The 17960-nt window shown below is 41.4% G+C and overlaps 1 protein-coding gene across 3 annotated transcripts in view; it reads right to left on the bottom strand.

The window, feature by feature from the left end:
* FCGBP (Fc gamma binding protein) overlaps positions 1-17960 on the bottom strand; it is a 63595-nt gene that overhangs the window by 30709 nt on the left and 14926 nt on the right. Inside the window, exons 3-7 of one of the 3 annotated variants that reach the window (XM_083369463.1) lie at positions 12390-12449; positions 10003-11235; positions 7834-8168; positions 3405-3981; positions 611-1215 (exon numbers count right to left, since the gene is read on the bottom strand). In XM_083369463.1, coding sequence (XP_083225589.1) covers positions 611-1215; positions 3405-3981; positions 7834-8168; positions 10003-11235; positions 12390-12447 — 2808 coding nt within the window. In that variant the 5' untranslated portion in view covers positions 12448-12449. The remainder of the gene's footprint in view (positions 1-610; positions 1216-3404; positions 3982-7833; positions 8169-10002; positions 11236-12389; positions 12450-17960) is intronic. The other 2 variants (XM_083369465.1, XM_083369464.1) reach the window with 2 other exon arrangements.

Genomic DNA, 17960 nt, shown 5'->3' with positions numbered 1-17960 from the left:
TTAGGATACCCACTAACAGGAAGACACACCTATAGCTTAGAAGCCAAGTATCCATCTTGGGATCCTATTTAAATACTCAAATGATATATACAATCAGCTGGCCTGAAAAAAATAATAATGGCATTCTAATATTATTAATAGGAAAACAGCAACCAGCTGGATTCCTATCTGGAGCTGTTATGTTACAGGAGTATATTGTGACAAGAAATCAGAAACGAATTATTCACCAAAAGAGGTTTGGGATGTGTAGATGTGAGGAGAGGTGTAAGTATGAAATGCTTGTATAGAGATGTACCTTTGTAGAGGTACATATAAATATGCATCATTTTCTATTGGTCCCCCAATGTGGCAATGTATAAGGTGCTCAAGGCCAAAAATGTTGCTTGTCTCCAGCAGACCTGGATTAGATGTGTCCAATGAAACCCAGCAGTTTATAAGCAGCTTTGTATGGCATCCAGTAGTTATATTTTGGTTTGATTGAAAAAGAGAAATGGCAAGCTGTCCCATTTTAGAGACCTCATGCATTATCAGTCTATAGTAGGATTCTGTTTATCAAATGAGCATCAAAGAGGGATCAGGATTGGAATAGCCAGATACTACCCAAACTTACCAAGACTTTCCCAGGATATTTTCTGCTGAGTATGATCTCTATACCATAGACGTTGACCTGTACACTCCGGGTCCAAGACACAGCACGGTTTCCCCGATACTCATTCTGGACGTAGACACCAAACCAAATCAGATCCATGGGTTTATCACACACTTCAGTGAGGACATAGGCACAGGGCCCTTGGAAATCAAATTTATACTTGTCAAAGGAAAGATAGTGGGGATCGCCATGAACTTTGCAGTCAACAAAGTCAATAGGGTAGCACTGCCTCACACCCTTTACGACTAGGCATTTTTCTGTGGATTTGCAAGCTTGTTGGGTGCACTCAACCTGATTGGTGGCTGGGTTGCACACACATCGCTTTGTGCACTTATCATCGGCCCAGAAACCCTCATTGGGGGCAAAGAGGTAGCCTTCGTGCCAACATCCACAACTGCTCTTGGGGATGCATTTCCCCTGGCTCAGCACATAACCGGGCAGGCACTGACAACCTGCTACGCACACCGCTGGGCAGAGGAGTTGCTGCTGAGTTTGGTCATCCAGGCAAGTGGCTGGGCAGGCTGTTCCACATTGCTGGTACACGCTGTTGGGAGGACATTCCGGTACTGTGTGAAGAAAAGAAAGAAAATGGTCAATATTTTCTTCTTTCCTCTGCACCCGAAAGGGCAAGAATGGACGGCGTCTCTTTAGAGATGCGCTAATATGCAGTGACATGACTATATTTATCTCAGATTGATAAGTGGCTGCTGTCTGGAGAGCACATTACTGTAATAAGATCCTCACCTGTCGAAACCATTTAAAAAATCAAATTAATCCTGATTCCCCGTAATTAGACATAACACACTCCCAAACGGCCAGCTGCAAAAAAGGGCTGGTAAATTTCGGAAACCCCTTCATGTTAGCTCTGACTTCAGCTCTTTGAAAACGCATCACATTTTATGTGTTTGAATACGTCTAAATATATTGTCACTCAATCCATTCGTATTGATGTTGGGCGGGGGGGGGGTAATTTCATATTTTTGCCACCTCGGTGCCAATCTGCTTCATGCAAATTCATCACCCGTTCCATTAGCAAGAGCATTTGTTCCACAAGTTTATCGAGAATTCGGTGGGGAATCACAATGTAAAACAAACATCATTCCTAAAAAAGGATGGCACAATTTGAGGCCACCAGGGTGGCATCTGTCCATCTCAAGACTTAATTCGTCTTCCAGGACTCCTTTCAAAGGTGGCTGCCAAACCACAGGTTTTTTTTAATATGGAAATAATGGGGAAATGTTTATGAATCCATTCTAAATTCATTGCAGTTTAGAATTTGCCTTCCTTGGAAGACAGATCCAAATCCAACTCAAGTGATCCTCAACCTTCATGGAAAACATTTTGAGTTTTCCTGATCAAAATGATGGGCATGTAGCACATGGCCAAGGAACAGCATAAAATCCTCGCTGTGGTTTTTATATTGCTCCTAAATCCATTCTCAGCTGTTTACCAAGCTTTAGTAAATTAAAGGGATATTTAAAACTGGGTAGAATAAGAAAGATACAGGCAGAGGAACTGATATGAAAAAAAAAGGATAGCTGGATTTTAAGAAATACAATTTGTTCAGAATACACTCATAGAAATCTAATTCTCCAGATATCAGTATTTATATACAAAAAAGGCTCCTCTGGCTTATACATGCCCTGAAATTTGCAGAAGTACACTTATTCTTTAGAGAAAAGAACCAAAGGAGGAAAGAAAAGGAAGACAACTCATGAGAGATGAACATGATTATAAACACAAAGTGCTGACTGACCGACTTTTAAGAATAGCATGGAATCCAGCGGAGAATTAAGACATGCAGAGTGTCTCTCAAAGCGAGTTCAAATTGAAAGTAATTAGTTCAATTCAAGACTGTCAAGCAAACTCCTTTAACGAGATTTATTGAGGTGAAGGGGGGGGGCATTGGTTTACAAGAATTTCAGCCCCTCAACTAGTTCCTATTTATGGCCGTTTTACTCATAATACAGGCAGTCCTCAACTTATGGCCACAACTGAGCCCGAAATTTCTGTTACCAAGCGAGACACTAGTTAAGCGAATTTTGCCCCATTCGGGACCTTCCTTGCCACACTTGATAAGTGAAGCACTGCAGTTGTTAAGTGGTTAAGTTACACGGTTGTTAACTGGCTTCCCCATTGACTTGGCTTGTCAGAAGGCCTCAAAAAGGGATCACGTGACCCTAGAGACACGGCAAACCATCATAAATATGAGTCAGTTGCCAACCAAGCATCTGAATTTTGATCACGTCACCGTGAGGGTGCTGCAACGGTCGTTAAGTGTGGAAAAATGTTCATAAGTCGCTTTTAGTGTTGTTGTAACTAAACAAATTGCTGTACTTTGGTATTTTCTTAGTTTCTTTCTAACAGGTTTTGCGGCAAGGTTCTTTTCACTGATAATGGAGGAGCTTGCAGCTAGCACTTTGCAAAATTAGCTCCTGACTCCTCATCAGTCTGTGTCTGAGCACTCTAAACAGCCTCAAGGCAGCATTTTACGCTGTGCCTTTGAACCCCTCACTTGGCATCCAGGTCTAATTCACTTAGGGCAGGGGTAGGCAACCTCAGCTCTTTTAGGACTCGTGGACTTCAACTCCCAGAATTCCTGAGTCAGCCATTTCTGAGGGGAAAGGGAGAGGTTTCCATGATGAGCCATGCTGGCTCAGGAATTCTGGGAGTTGAAGTCCATGAGTCATAAAAGAGCCGAGGTTGCCTACCCCTGGGCTAGGAGATGGCATTCCCACATTCCTTGCATACTTACAGCATCCGGCCAATTTTCTCCATTCGCCAATCTCAACCCCTTCTTTCTGGCAGGCATCTGCATAGGACTCCAGGGCATCACATACAGATTGTCTGTGCCCTTCATTGGCACAAACGTCGTAAACACAACCTTCAAAGTAGAACTGGGGGTCCACTTTAGAATGGCAAGAAGAGAAGGGACCACCGGAAGCTTTGATTATTAGACCACAATATTGCTCAGCCTGGTATTTCTGGGCCTGGTCAGGCTGGCAAGGCACACAAGGCCCATGGCAATCATCCCAGCAGGTGTCTTGGTCACCAACATCCACCTTCCAACTCTTTCCAAAGGCATTGGCATCTGGGGCCTTCGTTCCTGCTGGGGTTTGAAAGTCATCACCAGGATCCTTATTATAGTTCCCGCAGAGGCCACAGAGACTTCCATAAAAAACACTGCTGGTGGTGACACGCAGGAGATGATTCCAGTCATAAAACACCCGGAGATGAAAGTCATTAACCAGTAAGGCAGACCCTCCACTTTGCAAGATCTGGAGAGAGCCACCATTTAGGTAGATGGGGAGGTGTGCCTTAATGCCATTTACCTGCATTGCAAAAAAACAAAAAAAAGAACAATTACAAGGGTTGCAGCGTTGCAACAATATACAGAAGCAGTTGCAGTCTGGATCCCCAGACTGGAAAGGAAACCATTGCTAATATATTTTCCCTGCTCCTGGCCCAGCGTTGGAGGCAGGTAAAAAAATAAAAAATGAAATAAGAGACTGTCAGACGAATAAGGAGGGGGGATCTCAGAATCCGAGTTTTATGTTTATATTTAATTTTTATTAAATAGCTTTTATGATATAAAAATTGAAAAGGAAGTAAAGACGTAAAAGAAAAGAGAGAAATTTTTTTAATTTTAATTAATTTTATTAAATTTATATACCGCTCTTTCCCGAAGGACTCAGGGTGGTTTACAGGGTATTTAAAATCAAACAGTACAAAATACAAAAGTTAAAAAACAATTTAAAAAGATTAAATTATCCCTTAACTAAAAACCTCAGTTAAAAATTCTCAGCCTGGGCCGGAGAGCTCAAAGAGCCAGGTCTTCAGGTCCCGGCGGAATGAACGAAGGTCAGGGGCGGTCCTAAGCTCCACGGGCAGCTGGTTCCAGAGGGCAGGCGCACCCACAGAGAAGGCCCTCCCCCTGGGTGTTATCCGCCGGCAATCTTTTACCGGCGGCACCCTGAGAAGACCCTCCCTGTGGGAGCGCACTGGACGAAGGGATCTTGATGCTGGCAGGAGGTGTTCCCTCAAATATCCCGGACCCAAGCCATTTAGGGCTTTATAGGTCATCACCAGCACCTTGAAAGAAAAAAGGAGAAAAAAGATGCAAAGAAACAGCTTTTGATCTTCACAGCAGTTACAAGTTCATTTATATTTTACCCTCTTGCTAAGGTTACAACCTACAGTGGGAAGGGAACAGCGTTCCGTGCGCCTCTGGCATCTAGTCATGCCGCCCACATGACCACGGAGACGTCCTCGGACAAGTGCTGGCTCTTCGGCTTTGAAACGGAGATGAGCACCGGCCCCTAGAGTTGGAAACGACTAGCACGCATGTGCGGGGGAACCTTTACCTTTACCTTAAGGTTACAACATAATTTCCTTCTTTCCATACTCTGCCTTTTCTAATCATCAAACCCATAAATCACAAGGTCATTTTTTTTTCTTTTTTTTTTTTGGTTAAAAAAAAGTCCATAAAGGGTTTCCAATCACAAATAAATTAATCTACTTTCCCTAATGGGACAAGTCAATTTTGTTATCTCTGCTAATTCATCACCAACTCTTCCTCCATGATAGATATTTCAAAATCTTTCCATGTTTGTCCATTGTAACAATCTCATAGCAGTTATCATAGATAAAGATAAACTTCCGTGGCTCTTTTCCAATTGGTTGTCAATTAATCACAGCAAGAAAAGTTCTAATTTCAGTTGAATATTACTCTCTAAGATTGGAAGGAATTATTTTCCAGGGAAGCCTGAAGTATACTGGGCACTCAGCTATGAGAAATCTTTTGTTCTAGGAAAACCTAGGTTGAGTTTGCATAAGATGCTACTCTAAAAAAGGGTTTGGTAGTTGATATTTCAGCACATTGAAAGACCCCCAACTATTCTGTGATGTAGACACAAGGTTGAGCCATGTTCTGATTTATTTTTCTGTATTAGTATTTTTGTGAAGGCAGCCATTGCATTTTGTTAAAGCAGCATATTGTGTGAAATCAACTTAAAAAGAGCTTCATTATGACTAATTTAAACCTGTGTTGTACTGTTAAATGAATCTTTTATGACACATTATATGCAAAATAGCATTCCACCAACAATGAAAAGCTTTTTTGTTTTGATACGGAGGAGGTTTTGCCTTGAAAGTCAGTCTAACAACATTTTAAATAAATAAATATGAGCTTTGATTCTTGTTCTGCTTGCTTTGCTCATTCTGATTTTCCTTTAAAGTTATTTCTAGGTATGTATTTAATTGCTATATTTAATGAGATGCTGTTGTCCTTTTTTTAGCTTCTTTTCTTAACTCCTACTCCGAAAATTAAACCAGCATCTGTAGCCATTAAGTTAAATCTACAAAAATAGGCCAGTTGTCATTGTTCTAACAAGGGCTTAGGGCAAGTAATAAAAACTATTTTTGAATTCACCTTCGCCAGGTTTCCTTTGAATCCGAAATAAGTCTTGGAAAACAGGTAGCGTTTTCCCAGGACCACCTTAACCCTGCAGTTGTCTTGGACTCCATCTCTAGATTTTATGTTAGCTGACAAAATGTTCATGCTCTGATTTTTTTGAGAAACAGTACAAATAAATACAGCATTGCCCCCCCCCCGTATCACTACAGTCATTTCATTTAGGCCATCTAAATCAGTATTTCCCAATCTTAGCATTTTAAGATAGAATCAAGATCACGTGAAGTACTAATACCACTTTACAATGCCTTGGTAAGGCCACAACTGGAATACTGCATCCAGTTTTGGTCACCACGATGTAAAAAAGATGTCAGGACTCTAGAAAGAGTACAGAGAAGAGCAACAAAGATGACTGGGGGACTGGAGGCTAAAACATATAGGGAACGGTTGCTGGAATTGGGTATGTGTCGTTTAATGAAGAGAAGGGTGAGGGGGTGACATGATAGCAGTGTTCCAATCTCTCAGGGCCTGCCCCAAAGAAGAGGGAGCCAAGCTATTCTCCAAAGCACCTGAAAGCAAGACAAGAAGCAATGGATGGAAACTAGTCAAGGAGAGAAGCAACCTAGAACTAAGGAGAAACTTCCTGACAGTGAGAACAATTAATCAGTGGAACAACCTGCCTCCAGAAGTGGTGAATGCTCCAACACTGGAAGTTTTTAAGAAGAGACTGGACAGCCATTTGCCTGAAATGGTATAGGGTTTCCTGCCTGAGCAGGGGGTTGGACTAGATGACCTCCAAGGTCCCTTCCAAATTATAATATTGCTGTTGTTATTGTTGTTGTTATTGTTATTGTTATTGTTGTTGTTGTTGTTGTTATTATTATTAATATTAATATTAATATTAATATTATTATTATTATGACTTAGAGAATATAGAATAACAGAGTTGGGAGGGACCTTGGAGATCTTCTAGTCCAACCCCTGCTCAAGCAGGAGACCCTGTACCATTCCAGACAAAAGGCTGTCCAATCCTTTCTTTAAAAACCTGTAGGGATGGAAGGTTTTCCACCCATAACTTTTGAAGCAAGCCATTTCACTTTTTAACTGTTCTCTCTCTTAAGAAATTTCTCCTTAGTTCTAGGTTGCTTCTCTCCTTGATGAGTTTCTATCCATTGCTTCTTGTTCTGCCCTCAGGTGGTTTGGAGAATAGCTTGACTCCCTCTTCTTTGTGGCAGCCCCTGAGATATTGGAACACTGCTACCATGTCACCACTAGTCCTTCTCTTCATTAGACTAGATATACCCAGTTCCGTCAACCATACAGTACAGGATATGTCTTAGTCTCCAGCTGCCTAATCATCTTTATTGCTCTTCTCTGCACCCTTTCTAGAGTCTCAACATCTTTTTTGTATTGTGGTGACCAAAACTGAACACAGTATTCCAAATGTGGTCTTACCAAAGCAGCATAAAGCATTATCATCATTTCACATGACCTTGATACTATCCCTGTGTTGACTGCATTGGTTTTTTGGTCAGCTGCAGCACACTGCTGGGTCATACTACAATGGTTGTCCACTAGGACTCCTAGGACTCACACTTACGGCTTTTGAGTCACGTGCCACCTACTCTGCACTTGGTTTTTCTTGCTTAAGCTGGAGTATTCTGGGAGTTGAAGTCCATGTATCTTAAAGCAGTTAAGTGAAACACTGATCTAAATGGTGTTGGGAAGCAATTCTTCAAGCAGCTGAGATGAATTCTGAATCATCTCTTACCTTCACAAAACCATTTTCTGATCTGGATATTGTGATAGTGTATCCATAAACCTCAACGGTCACCATCCCGACATAGGAGACACGTTTGCTCCCCCTGTTTTCATTCTTGGCATAGATGTGGAAAGACGGGAGTCCAACAATATTGCCGCATGTCTTGGCAATTGTGTAGGTGCAGGTCCCTTGGAAATCGTACTTAAACCTATCAAATGTAATGTAGTGAGGGTCACCCCATATCTCGCAGGTAGCGTTTGAAGTTGGCACACAATGCGGTTGACCGTTGATCGTCTTGCATTCAAGGCCTTTTTGGCACAGGACATGGCTGCAACTGAGAGGACCTAAGGACCGGATATGCAATTTTAATCATTAGTCCTGTGTTAAGGGAAGAATCAGACTCAAAGCAAAAATATTTTATTTTCAGCAGTGATCAAACCTGACTTTGGATTTCAGAAGTTTCAGAGAATCATGGGACACTCCTCTTGATAGGCTTCCTTCTTCCTTCAGCCCACACTTGTCCCCAAGCAAACGCACCTGACGATAATAGTCATAGTGCCCTAGGTCAAAGACTTGTTGCTTTGGGTGCTATTTTAATGTGTCACAATGCCTTGGGGTGATGCTACATATAGTCCTTGGCTTAGAACAATTCATTTAGTGACCATACTGAAAAAAGTGACTTATGAGCATTTTTCACACTTTATGACCATTGCAGCATCTCCATGGTCACATGATCCAAATGCAGATGCTTGGCAACTGACTTGTATTTATGACAGTTGCAGTGTCCTACAGTTATGGGATCCCCTTTTGCAACCTTCTGACCAGCAAAGTCAATGGGGAAGCCAGATCCACTTAACAACCAGGTTACTAAATTAACCGCTGGAGTGATTCACCTCACAAATGTGGCAAGAAAGATTGTACTGTAAAATGGGGCAAAATTCACTTTACAAATTGTCTCACTTAGCAACAGACTTGGGCTCAATTGTTGTCATAAGTCGAGGACTACCTGTATCTTGATGGCAATTTAGAAAGCTCCAAAGTTCACCCTTGGGAACCCAGAGTAGGCATAAACTATCATCTGGGTTCAGTAAACACTTAGCTTGTTTAGGGATGTCTACCAGTTCTCTAGAGGTCATCCATTCTGATGACGCGTCCCATCCATCTCATCTCAAGACCGTGTCTCCAACTTGGGAGCTCTTGGTCACAAGGAGAACAAGGGAATATAGGGGGAAATAATAATGGGACATCAAATCATCCCATGAAGTTGAATGGTGGGCTATTAAGGCAGAATAACAGAACAACAGAAGGGGCCTTGAAAGTCTCCTAGTCCAACCCCCTACCCTTTTCAGACAAATGGTTGTCCAATCTCTTCTTTAAAACTTCCAGTCTGGAGACTGGAACGTCTGAAGACACAATGCACGTTTAGAGAGTAGAAAGTGCAGTCACTAACCTCATGACAGCCATCCTTCGAAGGCTTTAAAAGAGGATTGCACCAACAATCAGACAAGAATTTTAATGGCTGTTACTAACTGTGGCACTATAGGGCATGCACTTCATCTTAAATGCCACTCAATGCCATTTGAAGGGAGATGACTGTTCTGAGATCTTGGCCTTTTGTTAGACATCATGGGAAGACAATTCAGAACTAAGACCATTGCAAAGAAGTGCCCCACCCCCACGATGTTGCATATTGGGTCCAGAAGTAAAGGGCAAATGAATTGGCCATTAGGATACTATTCAGAAGGAGTGCAAGCTCCCCTTATCCAAACCCATAGCTGAATGGCTGAAATCAGCACTAGTATTACTACAATATTCTTTGCCCTTTCATTTAAAAAAAAAAGCTTGGAAGACACAATGCTCCCTTCCAACAGCACCTAGCACTTGCACTTAGACTTGATATACCTCTTCATACTGTTTTACAGCTCTCTCTGAGTGGTTCTACAGGGTCAGCATACTGTCCCCAACAATCTGGGTCCTCATTTTACTGACTTCAGAAGGATAGAAGGCTGAATCAACCTTGAGCCTGTCAGGATCAAGAGAATCAAACTGCTGGCAGAGTGAGCAGAGTTAGCCTGCAATACTGTATTCTTACCACTGCGCCACCATGGCTCTTAAATATTCCCCAATACCCTCCCATTCCCCAAAACTTGAGTATAAGTCAGAGGACATTCTACTCACCTTGCAAACTACCACCAAAAGTCCCATAGCTGTTCATGCTTGCCACACCCACAACGAGGAGGCCAAATGGTGAATTCGGATGTTCCAGTCTATAGGGGGAAAGCACCACCTGCAACTGATACAAGGCCCAAGAGAAAACTGTGCCAGGAATGGGATTCCATTCCAACTTAGGTAGGGCTTGGCCTCCCACTAGGAGACCATTGATCTGCAAAGTCTCTACCACCAAAATGGCAAAGTTCTGGAAATTAGCTTGCCCAGCCACACTGTAGGTCTGGCTGTATGAGTCTGTATCTGGAATCCCCATCAAAAATGTGTCGTACAAAAAGGATTGGTAAGTAGAGCCTGTGCTATAGAAAAGTAGTTGCACGGGCATATCGGCTTCCACAAATAAGGGTGTTTTAGACAAGACATTAATTCTCAAGACTTGCCCACCATTCAGATTTACTGCCTGCTTTTGTGCACCCATTTGGTATCGTACGGCTGTGGCTTGGGAGGCTGAAATAAACACTATGTCACTCTTTGTCTGCCAAGGTATGGGTGGGACTATGTAGTTCTTCCTCCATGCTTTCACTGGCCGGAGCTGCTCAAAGACAAAGTTGCATTTGGTGTATTTCCATGAACAGATATGTCCCGCTAGGACTACCACTGCCTTCTGGGAGACAATTCTGGTGCCAGAAAGGTCCCCTGTCGCTTGCAACTGGATTCCTTGAAAAGCAGCCAGTGTTACCTTAAGTTTACTTCCAGCAGGGTATATTTTGCCTTCGAAGACCACCTGGGCTGTCAGAGAGATGTCTATCACATTAGACTCTTCGTAAGATAAGACTGCAAACTCTGGGAAAGCCCCACTAGGACCTCCCGTTGGGGTGACAACATAATACTCAGTTCCTGAGGCACTTCTAGGAAAGAGTTGTGAAATTTCAGTACTCCGAGGTTTGGAGCTGAAAGATACCACCGAGATATCTTTGTCTGCAGAGATGCGGACCACATTGGGGAACACTTTGCTACCCTTGATTTCAATAGTGGCGGGGAGGACGACAGACTCCAGCGTTCCTTTATGCACAATAATGGTCTTCGTAAATTCCTTTCCACAGACGTCGCACGGGACAGAAATGGTGACAGTAGTCTGGTCAAAGACACCAGTAATTTGAAGCTCTAAACGGGGGGCCTGTGTCCCAAAATTTTGCATGTAAGAGGTGATAAAATCTCTTCCTATGCTCTGACTCAGGCAGGTCGCTGGGAGTGGAAGATGAAAAGAATAGATGGGGAGAGATGGTTACATTGGATCTGCTCAAATTCCAACTTCTGTTTTAGTTGCAGCTTTAACCCCCTTTTAGCTTCCGTTCAAAAGGAAGAATTGTCCCAAAGGTGCTTTTTCAAGGGAATTTCTTTGTTTTTCCTTGAAGACATTTCATTTCTCGTCCAAGAAGCTTCTTCAGTTCTGACTGAATGGGGACTGACCATTCAATGAGAACTGAAGAAGTTTCTTGGATGAGAAGCGAAATGTCTTCAAGGAAAAACAAAGAAAGTCTAGTTGCCTCTTGAAAAAGCAACTTTGGGACAATCATGACCTGGATGACTGTTCTCCACAGAGAAAAGGAAGAATTAGGAACTGATCCCTCATCTCCCATTATTAATCCCCCTCATCAAAGGAACTAATGTAATTTCATTATGTGTTCCCAAGTCCTGATCTGAATTATGGCCATTCCTGGGCTCAGAGGCTGAAAGAAGGATAGAAATAAAATCCAGAAATTAGGATAAAGATGGGAAAACATTAGTTGAAGAAGCCAGTAATGCTGGCTTTCATAAAATTATTGTTGATAGTCTTTATGCCTTTTTGAAGCCATATGAGGGTGTATATGGGGAGACACCACAGAAGAGCATCATAATGCAATATTTTTTGAAAAAAACGAAAATAGGATATGGATTAAATAAGTGGAAATTGAGTGCAAAGGCAATTAATATATGCGTTGGCTAGAAAAGATATTTTAAGCTGATATTATTGATATTATTAGAAAAATGTAAACAAACGTTGATATGCAATCGTATGTTTACTAACAATAATAAGGAGTTGCTTAATGCGGAAAAACGGTTATTACCAGAAGAAGAGAGAAATGTACTGGCGGGTGTAATATTGGACTTTAGTTGGAAGAAGCTTATATGTACCACAGAATTACTAATGGACTCAGTCATCACGTTGTCTATGGAGCACTTGTTTGTGAAAATAGAAAATTAATAAAACATTTATATAAAAAAATAATGCAATATTTTTCTGCAGGCATCTCAAGGAAATACAAGGAGGAGAAAGGAGAGGGGAGGGGAGGGGAGGGGACAGGAGGGGGAGAGGGGAGGGGACAGGAGGGCATTTTTAAAGCCTTAGTGTTACTCACCCCAGAAGGCTGAACTGCAGAGGCAGAAGCAGAGGAGGAGGTCTTTCATCCTCCCCATGGCTGCTCAAAAAGAAGAATGAGAAAGCCTTCAGATCAGCAGTTCTTGGATGCAGATATCTGAAATGCCAACAAGCTTAAAGCAGACATGAGTATCTGTCAAGTTTCCATTGTTGCTGTCTTCCAAAGCATCCCAGAGAACTTAGTTTGGAAGAATCCACTGTACCATGACAGAAAACAAAACAGTCCTATGACTCCTTAAAAATTAACTAGATTATCACAATGGTTATAAAACAAACTTATGGGAAAGGAGAAAGTATGCATAATAATAAAAAAGGCACAGATTTGTATATTTTATGGATACACACACATACACATTTTGAAATAATTTAAATAGCAATCATTTAAACAGGAAGACCATTTTTCTCTACAAACAGGAAAAGAGGAATCAGGTGACGTTTAAGTCCCTGCTGTCAAAATCTTGTCCAAGGGATGGATAATTTTAAGCCATCTGCTTTTCTTTGTGTGGCTCAAAACTGGCCTGGAAAAGACATCTTTATCTTAAGCTCAGGATCTTACTTTATGTATGCAGCATATTGAAGGAACAGAAGGAGCTGCGTTTATGTTATGCTCCTTGTAAGAATACAGCCTTTAAATAAGCAACTTGCAAACAGCACTCATCACCATCTCAGCAAAGGAAGATTTGAATCTTCACCTCCATTTACGCATTCATTGCACTCTGGCTTTGTAGTGTGAATCAGAATAATAGACACATTAAGTTATTGTGCCCAGCCATAGTTTAGCACACGAGCAGAGTTCATGCACTTTATACAAGCCACAAGTTCCCCTTTTGCATCCTTCAGTAGACCTTTTCATAGGATGCCAAAGAGACCAAATGGGTGTTTGAGTCTTACAGAGGTTTCAGGCAACCATCTCCATTCAATCATTGGACCAGTCTTGAATCCTGGCCATACACAATTTAATACAGTAATGCAACCTTCAGCATGACGTGCAAAGCATAATGCTGCTTGCAAACTAATGGAAGTTGCACACTCCTCAGGATAACAGTTGTACACTGTTAGCTTGAGGAGCAGGCTAGCGCCCCCTCTTCTCTCCTCTCTCTGCCAGTGACTTTAAAGAAGAGTTAGCAATTCTACTTTCATTTGCATTAGCACCATTTGCATTCAGCATTTCATCGGCATCCTTGATTTGGCTCAAGCCGACAGTGGTGCATTCCAAGAAACCCGTTTCATTGGAAATGCCAAGAAATCAAAGTTAGCACTGGCCAAGATAATGTGACAAAACTAGGCTAAGTAAAACTAGCAGCTTCTAAACTCCTTGAGATTACACAATTTGAGAGAAGGAAAACTGTAGGCTCATGGCAGCTCGTGGCAGCTTGCTCCTGATCTACTCATTATGATCAAACGTGAGTTCCAGCTTGTTGCCAAAAGCATTCCTCAACCCATCTAGAAACATGACAATCCCACCCAATGGAACAAGGTATGATGTCCTCTTCCATTATACCTTCACTCGTCTGTCCTCTCGCTTGCAGATAGGTTCTGTGGATCCCAGTGCTGAGTTCATGCCACCCGTTTATATAGTCTGAGTAGTGCAGCCTAGCTTCTCCTTATCCTCCATCTGAAATTATTTGTATTCCCCCCTACTTGGAGGAAACAGCCGGTTCAACCTGCTATCCTATCTTTATTTTACAAATGCTCACGTCAGTTGTCATATAAACAAGTTAATGTGTTCCTAGTAGAATTTGGGTGGAATGTTATCTGCCATGTGATGAAAAATATCCAAATCCCCTAGACTTTAGATTTTAATTATAATTATTTTAATACATGAGATTCAAAAAAAAAGTCCTGCCTTTTCTTTTATCAGTACCCAGCTAGATCGTGTGCAATTAATTTGTGCACCTCTTGCATTCTACAGATGTACTAGTCATTTCTCAGGCTTTCCGCAACTGAATTCTGATGTCCTATTACCCAAAATTAATGGGACAGAAAGTACCATCAACCCTTTTAGAGCAGGCATAGAAGCACAATGATCAGCCTGAGGTTCTGTGGAATCTTCAAAGGAACCAAGTAAAGTCTGGGTGTTTTGGTTTGAATGGGGGGCAGACATCCTGGAGCAGAGATTGACCTATATTATCTTGAGACTTGGCACAATCAAAGCTGATTTAACTAGTCATTCAGAATTTCCCCCCTACACGGAGCTGCAGTTTTAATTTCTGAGAAAGACGTAGCCTTCAGATAGGATCAATCTCACTTTTGCACCAAAATGGCTGAACTAGAAGGCAACTCCTTTGGACACGGAAAAATGGAAATCTAGTCCCCGGGGAAAAGATTATTGTAGCCTCCAACTCCCCAACCCATCCATATGCATTAAGGCTATCTTGTCATCAAACTAACTGAGTTTTTACATGAATTCTGGCAACAGGAGTGTTTTCCAAATTGTTGGGTCTGCAAATGGAACATGTAAGCAGATCTACATATGCCTGAGTCCCACCTACGGGACCGGTTTCCTGGAGGTATTCTGAAAATATCCTTTTTTAAAAAATTCCATTTATATCCCGCCCTTCTCCGAAGACTCAGGGCGGCTTACAAGCTTAGCAGTAGCAGTATTTCCGCCCCCACCCCAAAAAAACTAAAAAAAAATGTCAGAAGGTCTTATTCAGAGAACAAGTTGCCATCTTTGATAGAGCAGTTACCCAAATTAGGATAGGCAACTTGCATGAAGACTAAGAACTGCAGATCAGTATAATTTTGGTCTATGAGGGTGAAGATTTGTTCTCTGAGCTTCTTGGTTGGTTTCTGAATGTTTCATTACCAAGTGAGATAACCTCTTCAGTGGAGTTTAGGGGATGTTCAGCGTCAGTGTTCTTCTGTTTCAGGGCTTCACAAGTCCCTCACTTGACACACCTACATCTGAAGCACTTAGGAACAGAAGGACATTGAGACTGATATCTCTTAAACTCTACTGAAGATGTTACCTAGCCTGGTAATGAGACATTTGGAAATCAACCCACAATCTTGGGGAACAAACCTTCATTCCCACACCTGAGCTATAGACATTCATCACTATTGCAATTCTAGTCTATTTCTTGTTTATGCAATAAGGCAGTATCCATAGTCTGTTTTGAAACAAATCCCTAGGGGGAAAAAGTATAACCAAACCACTTATGCATACAACTTCATCGTACCCATGGAGCTCTTGTGCAATCTTCTCCATGTTCATAACTACTTGTGTAAATAACTCAGGGCCCTTTTTCTTTATGCGTATTTTTCCAGCATCACTTTGTATGAATATCCCTAAGGCAGTTTTTTAAACATTCATGTTCCGGATGTAAACTGTTTTTTTTTTAATAATGTATTGGTTTACTGGTTGCTGTTGTTTGTAGGCACACAACTTCCAAAAGCATTTTCAGATGTTTATTTTAAGGGACCTTTGGCCCAAACAGCATTTAAAGTAAGCATTTAAACGAGACCCCACTTCCTTCTAGCCTTGAAGATGTTACCTAATCTGGTAACGAAATGTCTGCAAGCAGACAACCAAGTTAGAGAGCACCAAAGTTTCCATCAAAGTCAGATGAGACTCAACGTTGCAGCTACAGACAAATACGTTGGTGCACCCAATCCTCCAGTCTTTTCTGTCTCTAATAGCCAGTGAGTTCTCGCAGAGCCATCTGTGCAAATCCCTTTGCTTAGCTTCTACGACACTCTCCTTCACCACTAGAGGGCACCTTAAGCAAAACCCTCCTGCAAAGTGAAATGCTGCAATTAAACTCACATTTGATTATCTAAACTGGGGGATCCTGGGAGTTGAAGTCCATACCTCTTCAAGTTGCCAAGGCTGAGAAACAATGGTCTCTAAAAACTTTAAAGACTTAACTGGCAAGTAATATGATTTCATTCATACATTCATTCATTCATTTATCAATGTCATATAGCCACCCATCCTCCCTAAAGGGAACTCTTTGATGGCCCTGCCTAAGGACCCAGCTGACTTCACATTGTCACTACACCTGGGTTGTAATAATTAGGAGGTCCGCTAGATGGCGGCAAAGAGATAAAGAAAAAGCCAACTGGTCATCTGGCAGGAGTCTGGATGTTTAAATCTCAATTTACTACAGTAGTATCATCTTTATGTCCACTTCAGTTCAGGAGTGGCATGCTAAAATCTTCTATGCCTCCTTTAGAGTCAACTTCACCACCTCATTCAAAACAATTCCACTGGGTTAGATAAAGGGGTTGTAAAATCCAAAAGAGACAGTTTGATCTAGTAGTTAAGGCAGGGGTCTTCAAACTTGGCCCTTTTATGTCTTGTGGACTTGAAGAACAACTTCAAGGCTAACTGGCTGAGGAATTCTGGGAGTTGAAGTCTACAAGTCATAAAAGGGCCACATCTGAAGACCCCTGAGTTAAGGCATCAGGCTAGAAACCAGGAAGGCATGAGTTTTAGGCACAAAGCAACTGGGTGGCCTTAGGCCAGTCATTCTCCCTGAGCCCCAGGAAGAAGGCAATGGCAAACAACTTCTGAAAATCCTTACCAACAAAAGTCCAGGCTGTTGTCAGGAGTCAAGAGTGACTCAATGGCACCAAAACATACAATATAATCCAGGAAAAAATGGGTAGCCAACTCATATTGACTTGATAAAAGTCTATGAATGCATTTGAATGATTTTCTACAGGGTCGCTTTGCAGGTTATCACAACTCTTAAGCGGCAACATGCCATCTGTGGCTTAAAGTAACTGGTTTTCACCTCTGAAACCAGTTTGGCTAGTTAATAAATCACCTTGATTATTGAGCAAGGAAGTAAAAAAAATCAGGGACTTCCCCAAATTGAGAAGATGACTCAAACATCTAGAGAATGGCTGCCTTGGCAATAGCAGAAGTGCACGCTGGATTGGGATATATGAAATAAACTCTTGCAACACTTCTTGCTTCATAGCTTGAAGATAAGATGCTTCTTTTAATTTTATCCACCTCACAGAAATGAATGTTAGCAAAGAGTAAACTTGTCCATTTGAATTTATTTCATTTTTTTCATTACTGCAAAGATGTCAGTATGTCATTGTAACTTCGAGAATGTCTTAACTTGTTTCTATTGGGTTTTATGAATATTGAAGTAGAAAAGCAATATAGGAAATTAATTTTATACATAGAAACTGCAGCAAGATCACTGTATGTACAAAGACAGAAGAATAATGAAATACCCACAGTGGAAGATTAGATTATAAACTTTACAGAACTTGCAGAAATGGTGAAGCTGACCAGTTTAGTCACGGAAAAAAATGATAAACACTTTTTCTGAAAGACTGGAAACCTTATACATACTTTTTGCTGAAACAAGAAAAGACTGAATTGATGGTTTATAGATTTGGGGATTAAAAAGAATTAAAAGGGGGGAATTTATAAAGTAAGATGAAGAAGAAAAAGTCCAGAGTCACTTTGCAGAGTGAGATGAGTGGCATATAAATTTAATTGATTAATTGATAAATGAAAAGAGAAGGAGAGGAAAGAGTAAGATGATCACTGCTCAATGGAAAGGACAAAAATCATGTACTTTTT

Source organism: Vipera ursinii (genome assembly GCF_947247035.1).
Source record: "Vipera ursinii genome assembly, chromosome: 9".
Lineage (NCBI taxonomy): Eukaryota > Metazoa > Chordata > Lepidosauria > Squamata > Viperidae > Vipera > Vipera ursinii.
Note: the sequence above shows the minus strand (reverse complement) of the source record. Positions and strands in the feature narration are given on the sequence as shown.